Source organism: Equus asinus, chromosome 2 (assembly GCF_041296235.1).
Source record: "Equus asinus isolate D_3611 breed Donkey chromosome 2, EquAss-T2T_v2, whole genome shotgun sequence".
Taxonomy (NCBI): Eukaryota; Metazoa; Chordata; class Mammalia; order Perissodactyla; family Equidae; genus Equus; species Equus asinus.
This window is the reverse complement of record NC_091791.1, coordinates 147,228,584-147,253,244: the sequence shown is the minus strand read 5'-3', so window position 1 is coordinate 147,253,244 and position 24,661 is coordinate 147,228,584. Positions and strand designations below refer to the sequence as shown.

General features: G+C 39.1%; 1 protein-coding gene across 8 annotated transcripts in view; it reads right to left on the bottom strand.

Moving 5' to 3' along the window:
- Positions 1 to 24,661, bottom strand: part of ATP8B4 (ATPase phospholipid transporting 8B4 (putative)) — a 216,204-nt gene that overhangs the window by 74,646 nt on the left and 116,897 nt on the right. For 7 of the 8 annotated variants that reach the window (XR_011499559.1, XM_044764905.2, XM_014852594.3 and 4 more), the window contains 4 exons: positions 19,743 to 19,901; positions 13,355 to 13,443; positions 10,425 to 10,621; positions 4,323 to 4,531 (listed from right to left, as the gene is read on the bottom strand). Coding sequence is in view for 7 of the 8 variants with exons in the window: in XM_044764905.2 (XP_044620840.1) it covers positions 4,323 to 4,531; positions 10,425 to 10,621; positions 13,355 to 13,443; positions 19,743 to 19,901 (654 nt within the window). In the remaining variant the exon portion in view is untranslated. The remainder of the gene's footprint in view (positions 1 to 4,322; positions 4,532 to 10,424; positions 10,622 to 13,354; positions 13,444 to 19,742; positions 19,902 to 24,661) is intronic. The other variant, XM_044764906.2, reaches the window with a different exon arrangement.

Sequence of the window (24,661 nt, the reverse complement as noted above, 5' to 3'; positions counted from 1 at the left end):
CTTTTTAGGAGTGTTTTCAAACTGTAACCCTACACATGGCAATTAATATAGAGAGAGACATGTTTCCCCAAGATAGAACTAAAATGCAGTACGCGTTAAAACAAAATAGAAAGCTTGCAATCGTGATTTTCTGTAAATTTTATTTATTACATTATCTATAATGTTTGCAAGAGGTAAATTTTGTCTTTCACTTTCTCCCCACTGTTGGAGAATCCAAAATTATATCCTAGACAGAGAAGTTCTCATCAGTGCTAGAGCTTGGCAAACACATCTTTGTCTATCTTGGTTCGGGCCAGATACATCTGTGTAATATCAAGGTCAAGTTAGTATGTAAACTTTAAACAACGTCAGGGCCTTTCATATGCAGAGAACATAGCCAGTTATATGCCAGATATTTAAAAAGAACTTTTCTTAGTGTCAATCTGATATGTGCTTATTACAGATATATTGGAAAATATAGGACGCTTAACAGTAGAAAATAAAAATTATTAATAATCCCACCACCCAAAGGTAAACAATATTTGTAGAGTTTTTCTCAGGTTGACTTTGTGCGCGTGTGTGGAGATGTATTCATCAGACTGTTTATAAATCTCTAGTTCCTGGTGTTTTTTAGCCACTTAAAGTGTAAGAATTTCTCCTGCCATTAAAACTTCTTCGTGAATCTAATTTTGAAGGTTGTATAATAGTCCATGTAGTGTAATTTATTTGAGCTTCCCCCTATTGGGAGGCCTTTAAGACTTTCCTAATTTTCGCTTGGCATTTGAAAGTTTAACACTATTTGCCAGGACTGTATTTTTTGTAATAATAATAAGAGTGACTTGCAGCAATTCTGCGCCAGGCACTTACATTATCACTAATCTTTATAACAAACTTGCCACATGAAGATTTTGATTCCTGTTTTATGGATGAGGGAACTGAAGAACTGAGCTCAAAGTGACATGACTCAACCAGAACTAAAAGGGCAGCAGAGTGGCTTTTTGAACCCAAGTCTTTCTCTTTCCGCTACACAATGCTATGACCAAAAAAGCACTCGACAAAGAGTTACCTGCTGTTTTTCTGGGGCACAGGTCTAAATCTGGAATGCTGTGTGACTGCATGGGGGAGGCATCTCTGAGCTGGTGAATGAGCCTAGTCAAGCGCCTGGAACTTAAATTTCAAACTCACTGCAGTTATGTTCCAGGCATTACCCCATAGGCAGTAACTCCAATAAATGACAAAAACAAAACAAAACTGCATCTTTGCGTAAAATGGTCCCCCCAAGAAAGCCCATCTTTAGGGCTGGTGAGGGAAGTGAAGAAAAATTAAAGAAGTCTAAGAAAATATTAGTTGTGAGCCAGAAAAATAGAAGATTTCCATAAACCAGAGTGGACTGTCAAATTTTCCCAAGGCCTGGATCTACGAGATAAGACCAACTTGTATGAAAACAAGAAAAAGTGATTCTGAAACATTCTGTGAGTGCTTTAGTAAGAATATATTTTAATAACATTATAAATAAATCATAATGGCATATAAATTAAGGATCTAATGGAGTTACTTAAATATTTCAGTTACTTTCCTGCATTTTATGAGGGAAATTACAAGCTATCACAGGATTTGTAAATTTGGAGATTGCCAAAGATCTTGGGATACACACTTTGTGAAAAATCAAGGGCCTTCTCTAAAAATAACCCTGTGACAAACATCTCTACAAATAAATCTTGGTCCACATGTCTGAGAATTTCCTAGAAGTGATAACATTATATTATCATATGTGCCATGGCAAAAGAATCCAAAAGTCCCCCAAATTCAAAATATCTTCACCCACACATCTATGGACAGCTAATTTTTGACAAGGCAGCCAAGAACATACAATGGAGAAAGGAAAGTCTCTTCAATAAATGGTATTGGAAAACTGGACAGCCACATGTGAAAGAATGAAAGTAGACCACAATCTTACACCATGCACAAAAGTCAACTCAAAATGGATTAAAGACTTGAATGTAAGACCTGAAACCATTAAACTTCTAGAAGAAAACATAGGCAGTACGCTCTTCGACATCGGTCTTAGAAGCATATTTTCAAGTAACATGCTTGACCAGGCAAGGGAAACAATAGAAAAAATGAATAAATGGGACTACATCCAACTAAAAAGCTTCTGCACAGCAAAGGAAACCATCAACAAAATGAAAAAACAACCTAACTAGTAGGAGAAGATATCTACAAACCCTATATCTGATGGGTTAAAAACCAAAATATACAAAAAACACATACATCTCAACAACAAAAAAGTAACAACCCAATTTAACAAGTGGGAAAAAGAATTGAACAGAGATTTATCCAAAGAAGATATACAAAGGGCCAACAGGCACATGAAAAGATGTTCAACATCATTAACTATCAGGGAAATGTAAATCAAAACTACAATGAGATACCACCTCACTCCAGTCACAACGGCTATAATTAACAAGACAGGAAACAACAAGCGTTGGAGAGGATGTGGAGAGAAGGGAACTCTCATACACTGCTGGTGAGAGTGCAAACTGGTGCAGCCACTATGGAAAACAGTATGGAGACTCCTCAAAAAATTAAGAATAGAACTACCATATGATCCAGCTATTCCACTGCTGAGTGTTTATCCAAAGACCATGAAAACGTGAATGTATAAAGATACATGCATCCCTATGTTCATTGCGGCATTATTCACAATAGCCAAGATTTAGAAGCAACCTAGGTGGCCATCAAAGGACAAATGGATAAAGAAGATGTGGTATATATTCACAATGGAATACTACTCAGCCATAAAAAATGACGAAATCCGGCCATTTGTGATAGACCTTGAGGGTACTAGGCTAAGTGAAATAAGTCAGAGGGAGAAAGTCAAATACCATATGATCTCACTCATAAGTAGAAGATAAAAACAATAACAAGCAATCACTTAGAGACAGAGATTGGATTGTTGGTTACCAGAGGAGAAAGGGAGAAGGAGGAGGGTGAAAGGGGTGATTAGGCACAAATTTGTGATGATGGATTGCAATTAGTCTTTGAGTGGTGAAAATGATGTAATCTACACAGAAATTGAAATAAAATGATGTACAGTTGAAAATTTATCTAACATTATAAACCAGTGTTTGTGCGATAAAAAAAGAAAGAAAAACAAACAAACAAAAACAAAACATCTCCAATACTCTAAAATTTTCCCACTTAAATTACTGTTTGAGTTAAGGCAGTAATTTTAGAAAGCCTCTTAAAATAATATTGAAAGAAAATTTTTGAAGGAAAGGTTCTATTTTGTTTACCAGTCATCATAACAGTGACACAAGCAATGCACAGTGTAACTGAGTGCTTGTGGAAGTCCAGGTTCAGAAGCATCTGGTCCACTACCAGAGAAGGGAGGGTGGGCAGAGGAGAGGTGAGGGAACCATGGCGACCATGGGTGATGGGAGTGGAGTTGGAAGAGGGAGACCAAACGGCAGCAGAGTATAAAAATCAACTTCTTGTATTTCTTAGTTTTTATCCAAGGTCAAATCTTGCTTTAAGATATGTGGCAATGTGTGAAGTTTCCCATCAGGAGACAAAGGCAAGTTTTCTTTCTCTTTTTCAGATTTCCTTTACTGCCTGAGATTTCTGTATTGAGAAACTGGACACTCAGAGTCCAGTGAAGCGAGATTGGGAGTCCAGAGGAAGCCAACGGAAGCCTCCTGCTGAGCTTCCATGCTCTCAGCAGAGGGAACTGTCTGCTGTCTGGCCAAAGTCGAGGTGACAGGGTCACATACAAATAGAATGCTTGAAAATCCAAATACAGAGCAGGTGTCCTGACAAACGCACACAGACAGGAACTGGGTATTGACGAAATAGCTTCTTTGGCCACTCCAAGTAGCCCTCTCCAGTGTAAATTCTCAGGAATGAATAGTAAATTCTCCCAAACACAGGCCCTAACATCAATTCCAAAGCTGATGGGAAGCAAGTATAAAATTCTGCTTTTACGGCAATAAATCAGACTAAGAAGAATTTGTCTTCCCTGAGATGGGAGTCTATTAAGTACCACAGAGCAGAATCACACAGTTGGAACATGGAAAGGAAACTCAGACTGTATCACAGCTAACCCCCATCTCTACCCATGAATGGTAACAAGCCAAAGTTTCAACGAAACTATCCAACATTCATCCCACAAATATTTAGTAAGGGTTCATTATGTGCCAGGCACTATGTCAGATGGTGGTGGTGCCCCTATTAATAAGAAAGCTAGAGATGGTTTGGGTTTTTTAATTAAAAAAAAATAAGGCTGCTTACTTTTTAAGGACTGTTAATATCATTATTTTAAAAAAAGGAACTGTTCCCCTTACCATAGATTCTCCCATTAATGGAACATTTTTTAAAAGTCATGATGTTTTGAGTGAGGGTGCCCGTTTTGTCAGAGAAAACATATTCGATCTGGCCCAGTTCCTCGTTGAGCGTGGTTGTCCGAGCTTCAGCAGGCGTGGCTTTCCCAGAGTAATACATCTTCCGATCCCAGTTTATAAAATAACTGTGTCCCAGACGAATCACTTCCACACTTTCATCCATTAAAGGGGAAAAAAAGAAATGCTCCATCAATTTCAGAACACACAAAGCTTTGCCAAAGTAAGAAGTCTACCAAAGTCTTCACAGTTTAGAAGAAAACGTGACGCTCTGTCCCTAGGTCCTAGTGACCTTCAGAAGCATCTCAGCAGAGTCTGTTCAAAAACCTTTCTAAGTCATTTCCTTGCAGTACCATGAAACAATAGGCTGGTTTTCCATAAAGCCTTAGGGAATGTTCCACAGTTCTCTATTTTCAAGAAACAAGCCTAGTGGAGATTACTTGTGTTAGTATATTGGTTGGCATCTCTCCCATATCTTAGGAGAAACTGTTAAAGGTGTTCATCAGATGTCTGATCTAAAGAAATGCGTTATTGAGGACTTCCTCTCCAATACATTATTCAATGTGCCTTTACTTTGTCAAAAGAGGTGGAAAGTAGCATCTCCATGAAACACTAAGCAAACCATAGTAGATAGTGAGAGAAAACAAGGGGGTGTTGTCATATGACTCTGCCCATTTATCAAGAAAAGAGCTTTGTCTCATGGTCTAGTGCTGATTTATGGCTTTCCAACTCTGGAAGTGAAATTTCTATGGCCAAGGGTATGAACTTTTTCAGTCTTTTTGTCATACATAAAACCAAATAGATTTCCAAAAAAGATTATAACAACGTGTTTCTACCATTAGATTATTGAAAATTATCTTTATCATATGCCGAAGCAAATGGCATCTCATTACTGTTTACTGTATTTCTTTTCTTATCAGTGAACTGAACATTTTTTTTCAAATTTTACTGGCCAGTTCTATTTCTTCTCAAAATTACCTAAATTGTGTCTGCCTATTTTATTTTTCCTATTCAGACACTAGTGTATTTCTTATTGATTTGTAAGAATTATATATACATATATATAATTTATATATACACATTATGCAAACATGTTACCCAATTTGTCATTTGTCTTTTAATTTTGTTTCCACTATTTTTGACATGAAGTTTTCTCTTTTTAATTGATCAAATTTATCCATAGCTTATAGTTTCTATTTGGGAGTTTTGCTTAGATAGCCCTTCCCTATGCCAAGATTATATATACAGATACTTAAATTTTTCTTCCACATTTAATTCTTTATCACAATTGGAATTTTTTGAAGTAGGATGTACGTATGAGGCGCTAATTTCAATTTTTGCCAACAGAAAGTTTTTCCATCACCATGTGTTGAACAATGAGCCCCTTCCCCTATTGTGTTGGGATGCTTCCACATCTCATAGAAATTCTTTTCCTCACCAGACTCTGTTCGAGGGATTTCAATTTTGTTCCTTAGTATGTCACTTAATGCATCTCTTGTTTCATTATTGTAGCTGTATAAAATTTGGCAATATCTGGGAAGAGACAAGGGAACCTTTATTCTCTCCTTTTTCAAAAATTCTTAGCTGTAATCATGCATTTATTCTCTCTGATAGAATCAATGTATTCATCTAAATAAACTTCAGAATCAATGTATCAGCTTTTTCATAAAACTTATTTTGGATTTTTATCAAGTCTATGTTAAACTCTTATTTGAAAAGAACTAATATTTTATAATACTTAAATACAATTTCAAGGAGAAGGATAAATCTTTCCAGGAATTCAATTTTGAAAAGTACCTCTATTGGTAAAACATTTTCATTTAGTTTAGTTTTGCTTTGTTTTCACACAGGTCCACACCATAGCTTGATAGATTTCCTCCTGGACATTGTATCTTTTTATTGATGGGACAATTTTCTAAATTTTTATTGGTTTAAAGGAAAGACTTTTTTAATATTAAAAGCTTTTTTTAATATTAAAAAACATGATTATGTCATAAAATCAGACATTGAATTACCTTACTAAGAGTTTTACAGACTTATTCTTTTGGACTTTCTAGGTTTGTAATCATATTGTTTATGCTCTTCCTTTCTAATGGGTTTATTTCAGTTTCAGTTCCATGTCTCATTTTGTTCATTGATATTTCAGTTGCATGTCTTAGTACATTAACAAGGACATCCATAGCAGTATAAAATAGTAATAATAATAGCAAGGACCCATAGCTTTATTCCTGATCTCAATGGGAATCAAGCCTTGGTTTTCTCATCTGTAAAATGAGAAAGTTGAGAGCAGCCTGATTGTACTAACTCTGAACATTTGTCTCCTTGGGGACAAAAGATGACACCCAAGTCCTTTCTAGGCATTAACGTCTACACTTTTAGTTCTATAGGTGCGTGACATAACTTCATCTCCCTTCCCAAAAATGGTATGGTCTCAGCTCATTTCTACTATTTAAATGATAACACTTATTTCACCCAAACTAAAAATCACACTATGAGCCTGTAGAATCATACAATATAAAAATCAGTCAGTCATACTCTGCAGGTATTTATTTATATGTTGTCTTGTTACAGTTTACTCTTCTCTATCCCCCCTTCTTCCTTGTAAGTTCCTTGCTAGCTGTTCTAATTCAGCTTCATTTTCCTTATTCCATTCTTTCAAAGGTGTTGCACTTACAATGGACCAGGCACAGAGTCTTACCTGTCATATGCAGTCGGTTAGTGGTGAATGAATGAATCCTGATACTCTATTCCCGAATTTCACCAATAAGGACATTAAGATTAAGTGACTAACCCAAGATCACACAAATAATTAACCACAGAGCCAAGACCAGAATTCAGGCATTTGGTAAAGACAATGCAGACCTGACTTTAAGAATGCCATAAGAAGGGTATTATGCAGATAACTGTACAAATCCTTGAAGCCTTCATTTATCTGAAAGTAAAGCATCTCCTGAAAACTCAAAGCAAAATGAATGGAACAGAATGTGATCCTTCTCTGTTGCAGTACAAGCCAACGGAAGTATTCTAAATTAATGTGAATAATGCTTAGACTTCGAAATAGTCTGTAGAGAGAAAGAGTATCCTTTTTGTTTGGGAAAACAGGATTTGGGAGGGCCACAGTGGAACATTCAGCCCTTTGTTTTATAATAGCAGAGAAAAGGAGACAAGTGTTCAGAGTTAGCATAATCAAGCCACTTAGCGTTCTGCCTGACCACGGAAAGAGCCAGGCTTAGGATTCCGCCCATTCTGTGGCAAAACAAGCAACAGGGAAATGAGTTCTTATTGCTTTAGGAAAACCACTCAAAAGCAAATTCCTTGGGAGTACAAGGGCTGCATTTCTTAAGAAGATGTTTTAAAAAACTGTAGCTGGGTATGTTTTAACACTACAGACAAACAAATTGACAGCATAGAAATATCCTACCCAAATCAACGTCCTGTGTTCACGTGGAATTGTTAACCATTCAAAGGAAATTCCACACTTTCATCCTCAAGTGACATATGGCACTAATTTATGCTTTGTAGTATTCCAAAGCCTAATGGAAGCTTTTGCAGAAGGCCTTCAATCCTCTGAACAGAAATACCTGGGAGTCTCTTTTTCTAGCAACCTGAAATTTCTTGAAATGCTTTTTCCCCCAAGTTGAGATCAAAATCACTGTTCTTATTTGGTGAGAGAAAAGTTCACATTTATCTTCATCAATACTACGCCATACCAACAGGTACAGAATTCTAGCCTCTTTTTTTGTTTTTTTAAAGATTGGCACCTGAGCTAACATCTGTTGCCAATCTTTTCTTTTCTTTTCTTTCTCCTCTCCAAAGCCCCCCAGCACATAGTTGTATATTCTAGTTGTAGGTCCTTCTAGTTCTGCTATGTGGGACACTACCTCAGGATGGCTGATGAGCGGTGCTAGGTCCGCACCCAGGATCCGAACCAGTGATGTCCTGGACCGCCAAAGCGGAGCACGCGAACGCAACCACTCGGTCATGGGACCGGCCCCTAGTCTCTTTTTTTTTTTTCTGTTGACATCTTACTATTAATAAAACATACCCAGCTTAAGCATAGAGGAAAAACACTGTGCCAAGCGTCAGAAGACTTGGGTTTGGATATTGGTTCTGTCCCTAACCAGCTCCACGATCCTGAGCAAATCATCTCACTTGTGAAAGTTCAGCAATAACTACTTCAGAAGACTGTTAGGAGACAGAATGAGATGAAGTATGTGAAAGCACTTGGTATACAATATGCAACGTTATCTAAAGGTAAGGTGGTATTATTTGCAGCAGAAAGAAACTCAGAAATCAATTATTTTAATCCCCACATTTTACTGAGCAGCATGTGTTTGACAGGCAAACTAAGGCACAGAAAAGCCAAGTGCTTTTCTCCAAGGTCCCACAGCTATTAGTGGCAATGCCAAGACCAGAACCTAGGTTTTGACTATTCCAAACAGGTTTTCTTTCCACCACAGGAGGGGAAACATTAGAAGGAAAAAACAATCCTAACCTGGGAATCTAGCCTTGGTCTTTAAAAAACCAATCTTTCAAATCATTAAACAAAAAATGCCAATGTGCTTCAAAGAAAGAGTGTATACAGAATGTACTTCCTTCATGAGGACATATGAAACTGCACATGTGCAAATGGCAAACTGCTATGAGCATTTATTCTTCATTTAGAACATAAAAGGAAAGCTATAAAAGCTGACCATAGCTCTTCTGGCAAAGAGCAGGATTTACTACAGACTCTATAATTGGATACAAGCATGAGAGGTCCTCGGAATCAAAGATGAGCCAGTAGGATACAGTTTAAATAGAGCCCACTCTGACCACAGCTCCAGAAGACCCAAAGCAATTTGTGGCATTGTGGCCACATGCCACTACTTCAAGTCATTTTCCCACAACTTGACATTTCAGTTTCCTGACCACTATCCAAAACAAGAGTGGATTTTATGCATCAAACTTCCCTTGCTTCCTAGCTAGGATTTTGGAAAAAGAGAAAGAGAAGCTCGTAAAAATTAGTAGGGATTTAGAGCTGGTGATTTTGTGTACTGTTAAAATCCTGGTGATGAGGAATGTCAAACAACCAAGTCTCATCTTGGCTCCAGTGTTGTTAGGGCTGTCTGGCTCAGTCTTGGTAGAATTGGGATCAAGAATGTCTCAGGCGCAGACTGTAGGACCAGTTTCTAAGCCTTATCAAACACACACACACACACACACACACACACACACAGATACATATACATGTACATAGAGAGAGAGAGAGAGGTGTTTGCACATATATAGAGAGAGAGAGAGAGAAATCACTTTAGCTCTAGTTTGTAGAACCAAATCTAGAAATGGCAGATCAAGTTGTAGAGGGAGTTATGGATCCTACTTCCTATTTGACAATGAATAAGCACCACCAACTATAATTCAACTCCTTCATGTATTCATTTTTAGTTACTACTACTAATGATAATAGGAAAAGTATTAATTCATTATTCATCATTCATTAAGCTCTTACAATGTGTCAGGCATTTTTTTAAAAGCTTTACAGGTTTGTTTACTCCTCATACAATCCTATTAAGTAGAACTATTATCCTCTCCATTTTGAAAGTGGGGAAACTGAGGCACTGGAAGGTAAAGTAAGTTGCCCAAGGTTATGGAGCTAGTAAGTGTAGAATAGGATCTGAATTCAGGTATGCGGAGCCAGACTAGAGGCAAGAAGGCACCATCTCAATAGAGCTCCCCAAATAGTCTTCCCTTTCCGACCCAACATCAACCCAATTCTAACTGATCAGGTGGCACGAGACTATCTTATAGTCCAGGCATTCCAAAGAAAAACATTCCTAAAAAGTTGAATCAAATCAAGAAGAAAATAAAATGCATTTCTTACAATTTGAAAATGTAAAAGTTGAACAGATTAAGCAGTTTAGTTGCCTCATTTGTAAGACATCGAGCAGATCATAAGCAGAGGAAGACATCTATCTCACTGTTGTAATTTTAAAACAAACAAAACTGATTACACAAAACAAAGGCTTTAGTGAAACGACTTCACTAAAGTGTAAACTCTCCACTTACCTCACGTATAATGAAATGGGTACAACTGTATTGAGAATAATAATATATGACCAGAATGTTAAGAATCCTGAGAACACAGAGTTCTTCTCTCCTTCTTTCCAGAAGAGGAAAGATCTGAACTGGTCCCCAACTTGTTTCTCCCAGATTGAATTTCCTATTGCAAGAATAATTCCCAAGCACACCAGAAACCCAAAGATCTAGAATGAGAACAGAAGTCTGGTTAAGTTTAACTTGAACCCAAAACTAGTCAGATCGATGCAATCGAATTACATTTCTAACTCCAAGAAATTATCATTTGAAAAGCAAGTTGTACAAAGCTCTCCTTACTTATCATTAATCATAAGAGTAAATTCTAACATTATGATGTCAAGAGCTCAGCTAAATATTTTACATACATTTTCTTAACTCTCTCATTGACTTTCTGAGATAGGAACAATCATTTTCACACTTTACAGGTAAAAAACAAAACAAAATAAAATGGAAGCATAGATTATATAACTTGTCTATGGCTGCAAAGCTAATAACTTCACATCCTTGATTCTTGATGAGTGCATATATTTAAGCGGCTTAAGTAAAAAGATCATATGTCCTGATTTGCCCTGGTCAGCCCCAGTTTATACCTATTGTCCAGGCATAATATTAATGTGTTCCCCCCTTTCACCTTCAAAAGTGTCCTGTTGAAATGATAAAGATATGGTCACTCAAGGCAAAAAAGCAAAAGGAAGAAAATATCAGTCATGAAGAACTGTCTCAGGTTCGCACACTCTGCTTCGGCAGCCCAGAGTTCACCGGTTCAGATCCGGGGCATGGACCAACACACTGTTCATCAAGCCATGCTGTGGTGGCATCCTACAGAGAAAAACTAGAAGGACCTACAACTAGGATATACAACTACGTACTGGGGCTTTGGGGAGGAAAAAAAGAGGAAGATTGGCAACAGATGTTAGGTCAGGGCCAATCTTCAAAAAAAAAGACCTGTCTCAGACTAGTCAGGTCTCTTGGTTATAGATGTAACTGCACAATCTTATTTAAGGTCAACGAGAAAGATAAGGATTAATTAAAATGCTGCATGACATATATACTTTCCTTTTGAGATTAAAAAAAGTGGGAAGCAACCTGAAAATCATTAGCCAACTTTTACATTGTGCTCAGCATCAGTATTAGAAAAGCAGACATTGTGGAGCTATAGCAACTAGAAAGACAGAAGGTCAGTCCCTTGTGAGCCCCAGATCCCAGCCTTGGAAAGGAAGACCACAAACTCAGTGAACATGGTAAGACCTGAGCTGAACACCGTGTTCTGGAGACTTGGCTCTGCTAAGTGTCACACTGTCTTAGGAGCCGAGAGCAGCCACTGTTGAAGGAGGAGTGGGGCTGGAGAAGAGCGATGTGTTTCCTCCCTTTTCCTTTTTCCTCCAAGAAAGAATATTCAGGCATTCTAGAACTGCTTTCTCTTTATTCTTTCATGAACAAAATAGGCACATAAGAAGAAAATGTTGGGGAAAACCTGATTTAAAGCATTACTATTAGAGAAAAAGTAGAATTGTGAATCCCTGAAATCCTACAATTTGGAACTGATATCACAGTATCCTCTTTTCTTTCAATGGCTTACGCAACAAATTAATTGAACTGAATTACTTTATAAGCATTAAAATTGGTGCTACTTGACATTAAATGCCCTAATTTAAGGATGGACTCAGCAGCTAATTCCCCAGTGGATCATCCTATTTTTTACCATGAAAAGCTGAGACAGTCCGTGCTTTACAACCAGTAATCTTACTCTGTGGTGGATACATGTACAACCCCCACACAAGCCCTAGAAGTGGGCTCAGAGCCATTGAAATTGGCAATTCTAGAAGGGTGGCATGGGCTCTGTCTAGGCATGTCCTGGTGGCCCCATGAACGCTGCCCCATGGGGACAGATGTAGCTGAAGGAAAACCCAGGTCTGAGGGTGATCCTGAAAGTATAACACAGAGCCTGACCAATATTTTGTGCCCAAGAAGTATCAGTTTCCTTCTTTCCTTATTCATGTTATATATCAGTCAAGCAAACATCCACTGAGCTCAGATTCTTTACAATTGTGAGTCTGTAATGGGGCAGGTGGGGAAACATGGTTCAAAGTCACTGTTGTCATATTTCAAAATCACGCTCTTCAATCTTAACCCCAATATAGGAGGCAAAGCAATAATACACAGAAAGTAAGATAACAATCAGATCGACAGCATGAAGTAGCACAAGATTAACTCACAAAAGGGCAGGATGCGAGGAACACCTCACTGTCTTTGGTAAATGAGTGGCAGAGAAAATCATTTAAAAATATTCAGAGGAAAGAGATAACCACGGGCTGGGAGGTTTAGAAGGCTTCAGGAAGGAGGAGAACTGTGACTTGGGTGTCAAAGGATTCATAAGTACAACCAGCTACATAATTTTCAGGGCCCAGTGCAAAATGAAAATGTGGGACTCCTTGGTAAAAAAGTATTAAGAATTTCTACACAACAGCAACAGATCAGTAACAAGCATGAAGCCCTTCAGAGTGGAGACCCTGTGTGACTACACAGGTCACTCCCCCAGGAAGCCAGTCTGTTTACAAGCTATGGAGAGAGGACATGAGCAAAGGTAAGATGACAAAAAGACCAAACTACCTTAAAAAACATGCTTTGTTTTTCAAAAACCAATCCTTGGAATATGGAGATCTTGGAAGACCATGAAGGCCTCCATAGCACTAACCTACCTCTCATAAGAAACTCTCCCAACAGTTGAGAAATCACAATCTAGGAAGTAGAGGGCAGTATACGTGGGCCCAAGATGCAAAATCTCCAAATCTAAACTACCCAAGGAAAATGTAGACTCCTGAAAAAATTCCCAGCAGAATATAAGAAATATAAGATAACAATGACTACTAACATTGCCTAATTTTGTTATAGTAACTTACCCATAGTACTAGCGTATTCATCAGTCTATCAATGCTTGTCCTTTTAAACTTTGTCTTACCGCTGTTCTGCATTAGTTTAGTGTCAGGACCTGCAAAAAAAAAAAAAGGAGAAAGTGAATAACAACTTTGAAACGTTAGATGATGATGATGATGATGATGATGATGAATTCCTACTCATATCAAATATTCCTGACAGGAAAAGAACATGTTTCTCAAAATAATTTAGCTTTTAGTAAGAGCAAGGGCCATTATTAAGTTGTATATGGTTCTCAACTGGTGGGTTAGCAAGAACTCTGGAAACTGCAAGAGAATTGGTCTCCTTAGAATTGGATAAATCTAGACAGAACTTGTAGCTCAAAGATTTAAGAAATGCCATTTTTCAAAAATCTGTGTAGGGATGAGCTTGTAATTTGAAGCAGTTAAAGATAATGAAGTCAATAAAAGTGAAGAATAATTTGAGAATGTTAAAAAGAATGCAGTACAGTAATAAACACAATTCAGAACACAAGTGAAAAATGGAAAGTTAAGATAAGAAATCAAATTCTGGACCTGTTTCTTAGAAAGGTTTGAGGTGGGGCTGGCCCAGTGGCATAGTGGTTAAGTTCACGCACTCCACTTTGGCAGCCTGAGTTTCACGGGTTCAAATTCCAGGTAGGGACCTACACTACTCATCAAGCTATGTTGTGGCGGTGTCCCAAATAAAGTGGAGGAAGGTTAGCACAGATGTTAGCTCAGCGACACTCTTCCTCAAGCAAAAAGAGGAAGATTGGCAACAGATGTTAGCTCGGGGCCAATCTTTCTCACACACACCCATGAAAAAACAAAACGATTTGAGGTGCCTTTAATGGAGAAAGTGGAATAACTCCAAACAGTATATCAGCAAGTAATTTAAACCTTTATTGTGTATTGCACACTGCATATATAATATGCACTTTTTGTAAGGGCAAGAATTGTCTTAAATCTTGTGTTAGATTTATTTCAGGTAAACACATTATCTCATGATATAGCTACTAAGCGCCTTGTTCAAGGAATTCTTAAAATATTCTTAACTGCTTTAGAGGTGGATTATTAGATGATTAGCAAAGGAGAAAATTGGAATATATTGCTAAAAAAATTCCTTATGGACAAAGAAGATGCTCAATAGAAGCAATTAAGTCTTAATTATATCTGACTTCTCTACGTCATCTTCCCATGAGTATCATCAATCCATATGGCCATTTAATATAGGAGGAAAGGGAGAATGGAAGAAAGGAGAGAAGGGAGGCACACGTAAAATTATACACCATCCTAGAAGTCAGGGAAGTATGGGCATTCTTAATAGACTTTCATCTACTTAAAAGACTAATTGAAGCACAGATTGGGGTTTCATAACAATTCACTGTCTTGAGTTGGAAATTGTACCCCACCGTCCTATTCCTGTGTAGAGAAGACCACATTTTCTCAGAATTGTTTATTAAATTCATATGAACATTGAGGGTGGGAAACATTTCTTTTATAGTAAAGATCACAAAAAGCACATAAAGTTTGTGATTGCTAAACACTGAAATGTCGACAGACCAGTTTTGTGCTAAAAATTTACATTTCTTAGGCATAAAAACACAAACTAGCAAAAGAATCCACTTAATGGGTTTTTGAGCATTAATTTAAATATATCCACAGATGTTGGTATACATATATCTTCTTCCCCTCATAGTCACAGATCTTGAAAGAATTTTCTATACTCAAAAGCCCCTGCTTCTTCATCTCCTACTCATTACTCAACCTAGTTTCTGGGCCAATCACTCCACCAGAACAGATCTGGTGTTATCATCAATATCCCCCATGCCTTCTTTGACCTCTCAGCAGCCTTTGACACTGTTGACTATTCCATCCTTTGGTAACACACTCTTTTCTTAGCTTCTGTGTTATAAGTTCCCTTGCTTTTCCTCCCACCTCTTTGGTAGCTCCTTCTTTGTCTTCCAGTACATTCATCCCTCTACCCAGCCATTAAAAACTAAGATCCCTTAAGACTCAGGCACAGGCATCCTCTTTTCTTTCTCACTCCACCTTCCCTGGGCAAGCTCATCTAAGATCACAGTTCTGATTACCATCTATAGGTCACATGTATATCTCTGGCTCAGATTGCTCCTCTGACCTCTAAACCCATATATTTAATGCCTACACGACATCTCTGCCTGGATCTTTCTAAGGACCCTCAAGCGGCCCTTGTCCAGCCCAACTTGCAATCTTCTTCCAGGGTTCCTTATCTCAGTGAATGGGACCACCATCCCTCCCATTGTGAAAGCTGGGAGAAATCTAGGAGTCTAGTCTATCTCCATGACTCCTACCCTAATCCAAATTACCATCATCTTTCAACTGGACTATGGTAAAAGCCGAGTGACTTTGTCTCCCTGCATCCACTCTGCCCCCAACTCTCATCAATATTTCTCCTCCTCCCTCACCCTGATCATACACTCTTTCTAGGACCTGCTATTTACCAACTTTATAAACACTACAGGCAAGAGTGAACCTTTCAAGTTTAACACATACACACACACACCCCCCATCTGTCTTAAAAACTTGCAATGGCTCCCCAATGCTCTTAGGATAAAGACCAAAATTCTGGATATAGACCACAAGGGCCTGCACAGTCCAGCCCCAATTCATGTCTCCAGTCACAAGTCCATCCCTATCCTCCATGCTCTCCACGCTCCATACTGGCTTTCTTGTCTTTTGGTTTTTTTTTTTAAAGATTTTATTTTTTTCCTTTTTCTCCCCAAAGCCCCCCCAGTACATAGTTGTATATTCTTCGTTGTGGGTCCTTCTAGTTGTGGCATGTGGGACTCTGCCTCAGCGTGGTTTGATGAGCAGTGCCATGTCCGCGCCCAGGATTCGAACCAATGAAACACTGGGCCGCCTGCAGCGGAGCGCGCAAACTTAACCACTCAGCCACGGGGCCAGCCCCGTTTTTTTGTTTTTTTAACCTCACCATCCTCACTCCTGCCTTTGCTACAATGTGCCTTTTCTCTAGCTTGCTCTTTTCTTTCATATTCTTCCCTTGCATTCTCCTGTGAGTCCACGTTTTTTTCTTCAGAGCACTCACCTCAGTTTGAGATTATGTATTCATTATTACAATTACTTGAGATTAATGACTCTCTTCTACCAAACTCAAAGCCACACGAGTGAAGGGACCGCATTTGTTTTGTTCACATTCTTAATCGCAAATGAGTAAGTAGCATAGTGCCTGCCACATACTAGGCACTCAGGAAAGAATTGTTCAATGAATTAATTAATTTATTAAGCACCTGCCATGTTTTAGGCAGTGTGCACATGTGCTTTTCACGTTTTATCTCAGCTAATGCTTAAAAGAAGCCAAAAAATTAAGTACTATCAACCTTAGTTCACTAATAATGAAACTGAGGCTTAAAGAATGTAAATAATTTGCTTGAGATTTCTTGTCTGCTAAGTGGCAGAGCCAGAATTCGAACCCAGATATATCTAACTCTAAAGCTCTTGCTCTTAACCACAATCTTTATATGAAATAGTCCATTAATTCATTAATTCACTGACCTCGGTCAATCAAGGTATATTTAAGACTGTTACTCATTCAGAGTCCAAACAGGAAATAGATGACACATTGAACAAGGATAATTGGAGGAAGGTTTATTCATAAAGGGACTCTTTACAAAAGTGTGAATGAAGGTACAGGGGAAGCAAAAGGTTAATGCAGTAACCAGGGATTCAGTTGCAATCAAAACTTTTCCCCATCTAAGCCGGAAGGGAGGGATGAGGGGAGGAAGTGGTTACTGGACACTAAAGGAAAGGGGTGTGTAGAAGTTGCAGCCTTTAGAGGAAGAGGGACTTTATGTTGAAGGACCCGGCCAGCCTGAAGTGACTACACCGGGAGGCAGTCTAGGTGAATAAACACCTTGACCTCAATCTTCTTTCTCTTTGATCTCTTCCCAGGGATCCCCAATAACAGAGGCCAGCTAGAAGCCAAAGTTCAAGGAAACCTATTAGTGTAACCCATAAAAGTCAGCCTCCCAGGGCAGAGGGAAGAGTGGGAAAGAGTGAGGGTAGATCTGAAGAGGCAAATGGAGGACATTCACGACAAAAACCTACTGGGCACCAAGATGGTGCCGACTCCTATGGACTCTTTAAATGAATAAAACTCCTACCCTCAGAAACAAGACTATCTCCTCTCTTTGGCATAAAGGAAAAGCCATTAACAGGGAGGCATGGTCTAGTTGTTAATGTATATTAGACCCCCATTAATTATAGATTTGTAAAGTAAACCATGTCTGTGTCAACTATATTCCTTGCACAATTCTTAATGGTAGGTGTAACTAAAGTAATAATGCAGAAATATAGTCAATAATTAATTTTGGATGACTTTCATAAGATCTAGGTGTTCACATGGAGCTAGTTCCCTAAATTAGATGTCTCAAGACTTAGGGTCCTGAGACACTCATCTGTTCAACTTAGACATTGATGAAACCAACCATTCCTCTGCCTGCCTTGGTTCTAGATAAGCTTTCTATTAACATTGGTGCCCAGACTAAAGTCAATGCAGGCACGCACTGCTCTACAAATATATGCCTCATAAAGGTCCCCTGACAGTGAACATCCAGGCCACATCACAAAAGAAGAGGGTGTTTCCCCAATCCAAGATCCAAGGAGCAGTACGTTTTCCCAACTCTCAGCCTGTGGAGCAGACAACACACTTGGAATTAATGCTGAAAGAAGGGAGAAGCAGGGAAGGAAGGAAAATAACATTTGTCAAGCATCCTCTTCCATATGCATTGTCTCACTGAGCCTTTACGATGACTCTCTATCCCATGTTACAGCAGAGGAAACTAAAGCTTAGGAAGTTTAAGTAACTGAGGCTTAACATCCTACAGCTGGTAAACAAATCTGAACCCAGATCTGTCCAATCCAAATTCTGTGAGCTTTCTGTTATACTTCCTTGGACAGAGACCTATTCAAATTACCACCCACTTCCTTCTATGTAGGGAGCATCTTCCCATAGAGCCAACCTTATGAAGGAAAACTTGGCGCCTGAGTGGCTCACAGCAGCTGTCCTAGCCTAACATGCTGTAGCTGAACCATAGCCCTGAATTAGTCATGCCAAACAAGATCACACAAAGGCAAACAAAATTTTGGATGATAGCCCATTCCTAGGATGAAGCACCCTTATTTCTATGATGACAGGGAGCAAATCAGGAGGGTCCTTCCCATCAGTAGACCTTCAAGAAATCTCCCCTTCATTAAGTGGAAGGGAAAGGGAGGTTAATGCATAAGCCTAGCTCTCTTTTTCTCCATGCAAGAAAGATGCAAATAAGGAAATATACAATCACAGGTTTATTTCCCTGATTAAAGAATAAAAGCCTCTGATGAGAGAATTATGAGACCAGATTCATCCCCAGATAAAAGCACATATATTGCCTCATTTCTAGGGATTTCCCAGGTCCTACAATGGCAATACCCCAAGCAGCAAGAGTTATGCTAACACCCACAGCTGAGAGCACTTAGGAGGAATTGGGAGGCCTTTTCTAGGTTTGGAACACTTTGAGTTTTTAACGAACATTTTGTTGTTGTTGAGGAAAGTCAGTTAAGAAAAATATTTCAATTTTGATTGCACATATAGTCAACGGGCCCAAAATACATCTTAATTTGGTGTCACAATAAACAGGATTTTTAAAAATCAAGGACTGGCAATTGAAGCCATGAGCACAATTTGAGTGGCTTTACGAAATGGTGCTACTGGAAGCTTCCTTAGCAGGAGAGTGCCACCTTGAGCCCACAGAGATAAAGTAGAGACAGGAAAAGTAGCCAGCAGGAAGAGTAAGGAGGCACCTCCCCTCCCTCCCCCCACTCCCACCCCACCTCCACCACGCACAGTGTTTCCAGGACGCACTCTCCTGTTGGCAAATAGTAGAAGCGGCTATGGAGTATAAACAGAAATGATTGCAGCATCTTCAAGAAGGCTTTTCCAAAAGGATGGCTTGACCTTTCCAAACTACGAAATTAACAGCAGAGTAGGGAGCTTTCTTTCATACTCTTCCCCTACTTTCATGGCAGGCTGATTAATGCACATAATTTGGGGGATGATTGAGATGGTATTAAAGAAAGAGAAACAAAATAGTAGGGATCTAGCACCCATTGAGCAATTAAGGCCCAAGCACACTTAAGAATAAGTTCAGGATGTCAACGGTTCCTCACCCAGTGGGGCCACACAGACTATTTCCAGAGCAGCGACAGCTTCCCCTGGGGCCCTGCACTCTGCAGTCAAGCCAGAGCAGCACTTTGTGTGCAATAAAAGCACTGTGCTCATTCAACCTGGAGAGACTGTGCCCACGTGTATCTCAGGAAGGGCTCTCCTATAACCGACCCCGGCAGTCAGCCGTACCTGCAAAAATAACCATGCCAAAACACCAGCTGGTGTTTCTCAGGACACAGCCCCTCAGGATGATCTTCTCATTGTTGAGGGGGTACTTGCTGTCCTTCCAAGAGAGGACTCCCGTGAATTTATCTAATTTGTTGTTGGGCGCCTCACAGACAACAATCCCTGTAAAAAAAAAAAAAGACAAAAAACCAATAATCCTCTTTATGACTACCTCGAACTCTAGAAACACACAGTACCGTGTTCCCACCCTTCTTCTAATATACACCATATTTTTCCTTCTCTTTTGGACAGCACAGTGTTACATATACAAGATCGTGCTAGGAAAAAATAAGCTGGAGGGGATACAAAGATGGAAATCCATCAAATGTTTTGAACACAGCTTTCTGCACTGTCCAATAAGAATAAAAGCCTTGACAGCCTGGGATTTTTTTTTTCCCTAAAAAATCCTCTGGTCTCTACTTCTAGTTTGTAACAATGACTTTTGAAAAGATAAAGCAGGGACTATCCTAAAGGCTTTTCTTATTGCATCTCTTTTTACTTAATGGGAACTTTCACAGAGGTCAAGATGGCGTACTTCCAGTTTCACAACCAAAGTTAATGAGGCCTTTCTAGGCTCATAATCAGAATTTAGAAGGTCCTACTCCATTCCACCCCCAAGAAACCTGAGCCTGGTTTGCCACATGGGCCTGAGAATGCGTGTGATTCCTTTCAGCTGTTCCATGCTTCTTATCTTGATTAGATTCAGAGTTCTGGGGACTCTCAGAGGCACCATATAACTTGCCCCAACCTGGCCAGAAGATGTTTCTCGTTTTTTAAAATTCCAAGCCCATTCCAAACCAAAGGCATGTGCATTCCAAATCAATGAATCAATTCCTTCCATTATTTCAATAAGAAAATACATTTTCAGGGTGAGGATTCTCTTAGAAAAAGAAACCAGAAATAATCTTTACTAACCCTGTCACAAAATATAACTATTAGTTTCAAATACATTTGCATTGCAATGTATTTGAATTCGGGGTTAAATTTTTATGAGTGATGAGTACAGAGACTTGACAGACGGAGAGAGGAAGGAAAAGAGAGGGAAGAAATGAAAAAGGAGGCTGTGGGCAGATCTAAACAAGGTTCAAGCCAGAGCAGGGTGAGATCAGTACCTATGTAGTTCTCTCTCGAAAACAATAAAAATACTCTTATGTAATCAGAAGCCAAAATGGTAGTTTGGAACATAAAAAGTGGCATTTGAAAAATGAAAAAGGGAGGCATGTCTTCAGCATTGATTGAAGGGAAAGGAGACCAGACCAGCCTAGAGAACACTGTGACACCACTCACGAAGCTCCTTCTGCACTTACAGCCGTCTTCCACGGGCTCCCTTCCTTCCTAGGATGATATGTCTTCCTTTTAAAACTCCTAGATATAGGTGATAGCAGCCGGTTTCCACAAGGCCTGATCACTCCCGACCAACCAGATTACTATCGCTAATACAACTTGCATGAAAAAAAAGAAACAAACAAAACTATGAAAAGAATGAGCGACTCTTGGCCTCAGGACTGCTTTTCCATCCTCCATCTACCTTGCCCCAGTATAACAGAAATGCTGCCTAAACATCCCCCACTCGGCCATTCACAGGCAGCTTCCCAGACATCCACTGCTAAACGAGAGAGTGCTGGCAGGGGGATTTGGATGAGGCTAAATAACCTGTGTAAACTCATTTTTTATATGAAGGGAAGGGGCTGAATTCTGCTTTGCTCCCCTTATAGCCTATCACTGATATTAAAAAGTAAGTTAAAACTGGTTTCAACGAGCCCAAGTTGTTCAGACAATTACATTGTAGAAGAGGAAACTTTCTAAATTCTAAGAATTCAGTATCTTTTTTTCTTGACCAATAATTTTCGTTCCTGGATTTTGTAGAACGTTGAATTGGGTATCACCAGCAAAACCTATATAAAATGAGTTGATAGCAACTCTTAAAGTTTATTCCAGTTTCTTGACCCAAGACTCAATTTCATAGGCTTCAGACTTGGCCACTAAAAAAATGTGCTTTGGACAAAAACAACAAGATACACAGTCCCTGCCAATAAGAATATAAAAAACAGGCTCATTTGATCATTTTTATTGTTGCAAGCAAAGACTGACATGGAGGCAAATTCAGCCTTGAACATGTTGGCTTACTCCTCCCTGGCCCCAAGGCTCATCCACTCCTGGCCTGCCACCAAGGGTGCAGTTCTAGATAGAACCAGGCAGGAAGGCCAAGGGGTTCTGCCTTGGTTCTTGGAGGCCAAGCCCCAACTCAGCCTTTCTTAAAGAGTGCGATCAGTCAAAACAAAATGGCGGAACAAAGCAAAAAAACAAGTTTTCGTTTCATAAGTGCCCAGCTTTCCCTTCCTTAGCCCTGTTTGCATAAAACACAAGCTTCCTAATTTCTTTTCTGCCCCTTTCCAGAGGGGTGAACAGCTTCCTTTGAAGGGAGCACTGTATTCACTTCCGGATCCCCATAGCCTACCATACTGACTACATAACAGGATTTTAATAAATCTTTTTTAGGGACATGGATGGAAAAAATGTCAGATGGTTTCAAGACAGAGGTTGGCAGATGAAATGGTTATTAGAGTAGATCTAAGATGAATAAAAGACGTAGGCATATTTCCATGGTAATAATGATAAAGGGGATCGGAAGACCTAACAGCCCAACCACAATGGGGGGCTTAGCTTGGCCTAACTCTAAAGGGATACAAGTACATCTGAGAACACTGGAAAAAAAGATGGGAATCCTAAAGCACAGCAGAAGTGACCAAAAATATATCCCAGCCATAAAGCATAATGAGAACTAGGGAAAACCTTTAGGACCATTTTTCCTTTTGCTAATTGTATCAGAGAAGAGAAAGAGGCAGTAAACAGTTTAACAAACGGCTGCGAAAACACTTTAGGAAAAATAGCATCGCTTCTCACATAGTTATTCACTGAAAACATGTTTAGAGCACAAAGTCATTTTTAACGGGCAATAAAACAGCTGGGAAAAAGTCATGTCGATAGTGAAGTATAAATATAATCAAACCAGCTCATTACATTTGCTCGACCCTCTGAAGAGAACAGACGTGAACAGACAGCAATTCAACCAGTTCACAACTGCACAAAAATGCTCTAGGCCCACACTAAACAAAATGCACAGGATTTCATTCTGGATCTTCCTCCTCACTCTAAATTTAGTCAGCTGGATTGTTGCTTAATTACCAACCTTATAACCTTCTCGAACTAAAGTATTTACCTCAAAGGAGAAATCTGTAGTTTATCACAAAAATGGAACTCAGTACCCAGATTCCATGGTTTTCCAGAGAAGTTGACTATATTCCTTTATGTGTATTATTACTAGCAATATTTCTTGATTATCTGCACTGCAACTCGTCGATAAGACAAATTATCTATTGACTAAGTCAGCGTTTTTGCTGTTCCAGTTTCTCCAGCCGCGAACTTCTTAGAGTTTAGATTACCCACTACTGTTGCCCTGATGATTGCGATAAATATTTATTTCTTTCTTAGAAAGACCACTGTCAACTTCCAATTTCCTGAGCCTTTTTATTCTTCAGCCATCAAGCCTCAGTCGCCCATCATCACCACCATCATGGCCCCATCAACACCAGCAGTAAAGAGGGAGTTACTCTTCCTGTCGTTACATGGATTCTATGTCTCATGCAGTCACCTCAGCTATGCTGTTGGCCTGGGCTCTGTCCAGGTGACTGGGAAACCTATCTGGTAAATAAAAAAGTCACAAGATGCTAACTAAGCTGGGTTTTTTGAACCAAAAAGAGATGCTTGTTTTCCTGTATTTTAATTACACGCATGCTGTTCTTTAGAAAGGACCACAAAATACACAAAGATTCCTGAAATGAAGAGTCAACCTTTCCCTGGTTCAGACCTCAGCATTAACAGTTATACAAAATATGTAAACTTGTCATAAGTTGCAAAAAACAGATCTCAGTCCAGTCAGTAAGAATATGCAAAAGATTCTTAAACACATTTGGACAATTTACATCCGGGGCTTTCCCCAAAGCACAAAAATGTACAGTTTACAAACGTGTAATTGACAACTATTTCCAGTTACTTATTTGTAAAAGCTTTCAATTCCTATAAGACTTTAACATGAAATATCAACGCCCACTCTATTTTTATACTTGTTATAGTATTAGATCAAGTTATGTATCTTTTCTAATAAAATTCAACAGACTACACATCAATTTTTTCCGATGTTTGAAATGTATAAAAACATTTATAAGAGGAATTTTCAAATAAATGGATTTACCTACCAAAACTCAACTCTATCTTGCGTGTACTCATCTCTATGCCAGTTGTCCTATAAACTCTTGTCAGGGATCCTGACATTCAAGATCACTAACATTGCCACTTTTCAAAAATATGATGACGTCCTCTGACTCCTGGATGGACTTGATCTCTAGTAATTAATTTTTCACCTTTGGGTTTAGAGTATTCTTAAAATGTATTTCTTACCCTGATCAGGAGCTGTCGTGCTGATTCCCCTAGCTCTCTACTACTGCCTTTCTACTTGCAGTTTAGAGCCTTTCACATCCTTTCGTAGTATCGGGTTCATATTCTGGCTCCTCCACTTAGTAACCATGTGACATTGGGAAAGTTATTTAATTTTTCTGGGTCTCAGATTCCTTGCCCGTAAATTGGAGGTAATAATAATCTCTTCTTCCCAGGACTATAAGGATTTAATAAGATAATGTGCACAATTACTTAGAATGGTACCTGGTACAGAGTGAGGACGTGTTCATGTGTCAGCATCATGTTCAGAGCGTGAGAACTTTAGGACCTTTACTAACTAAAGCTTCTTTGAGGATGAGCGCTTGTTCAAGTCTGTCTTCTCTCCTAGGCTATAAGCTCTATGAAAGCAAGGCCTGGGTCTGATTTAT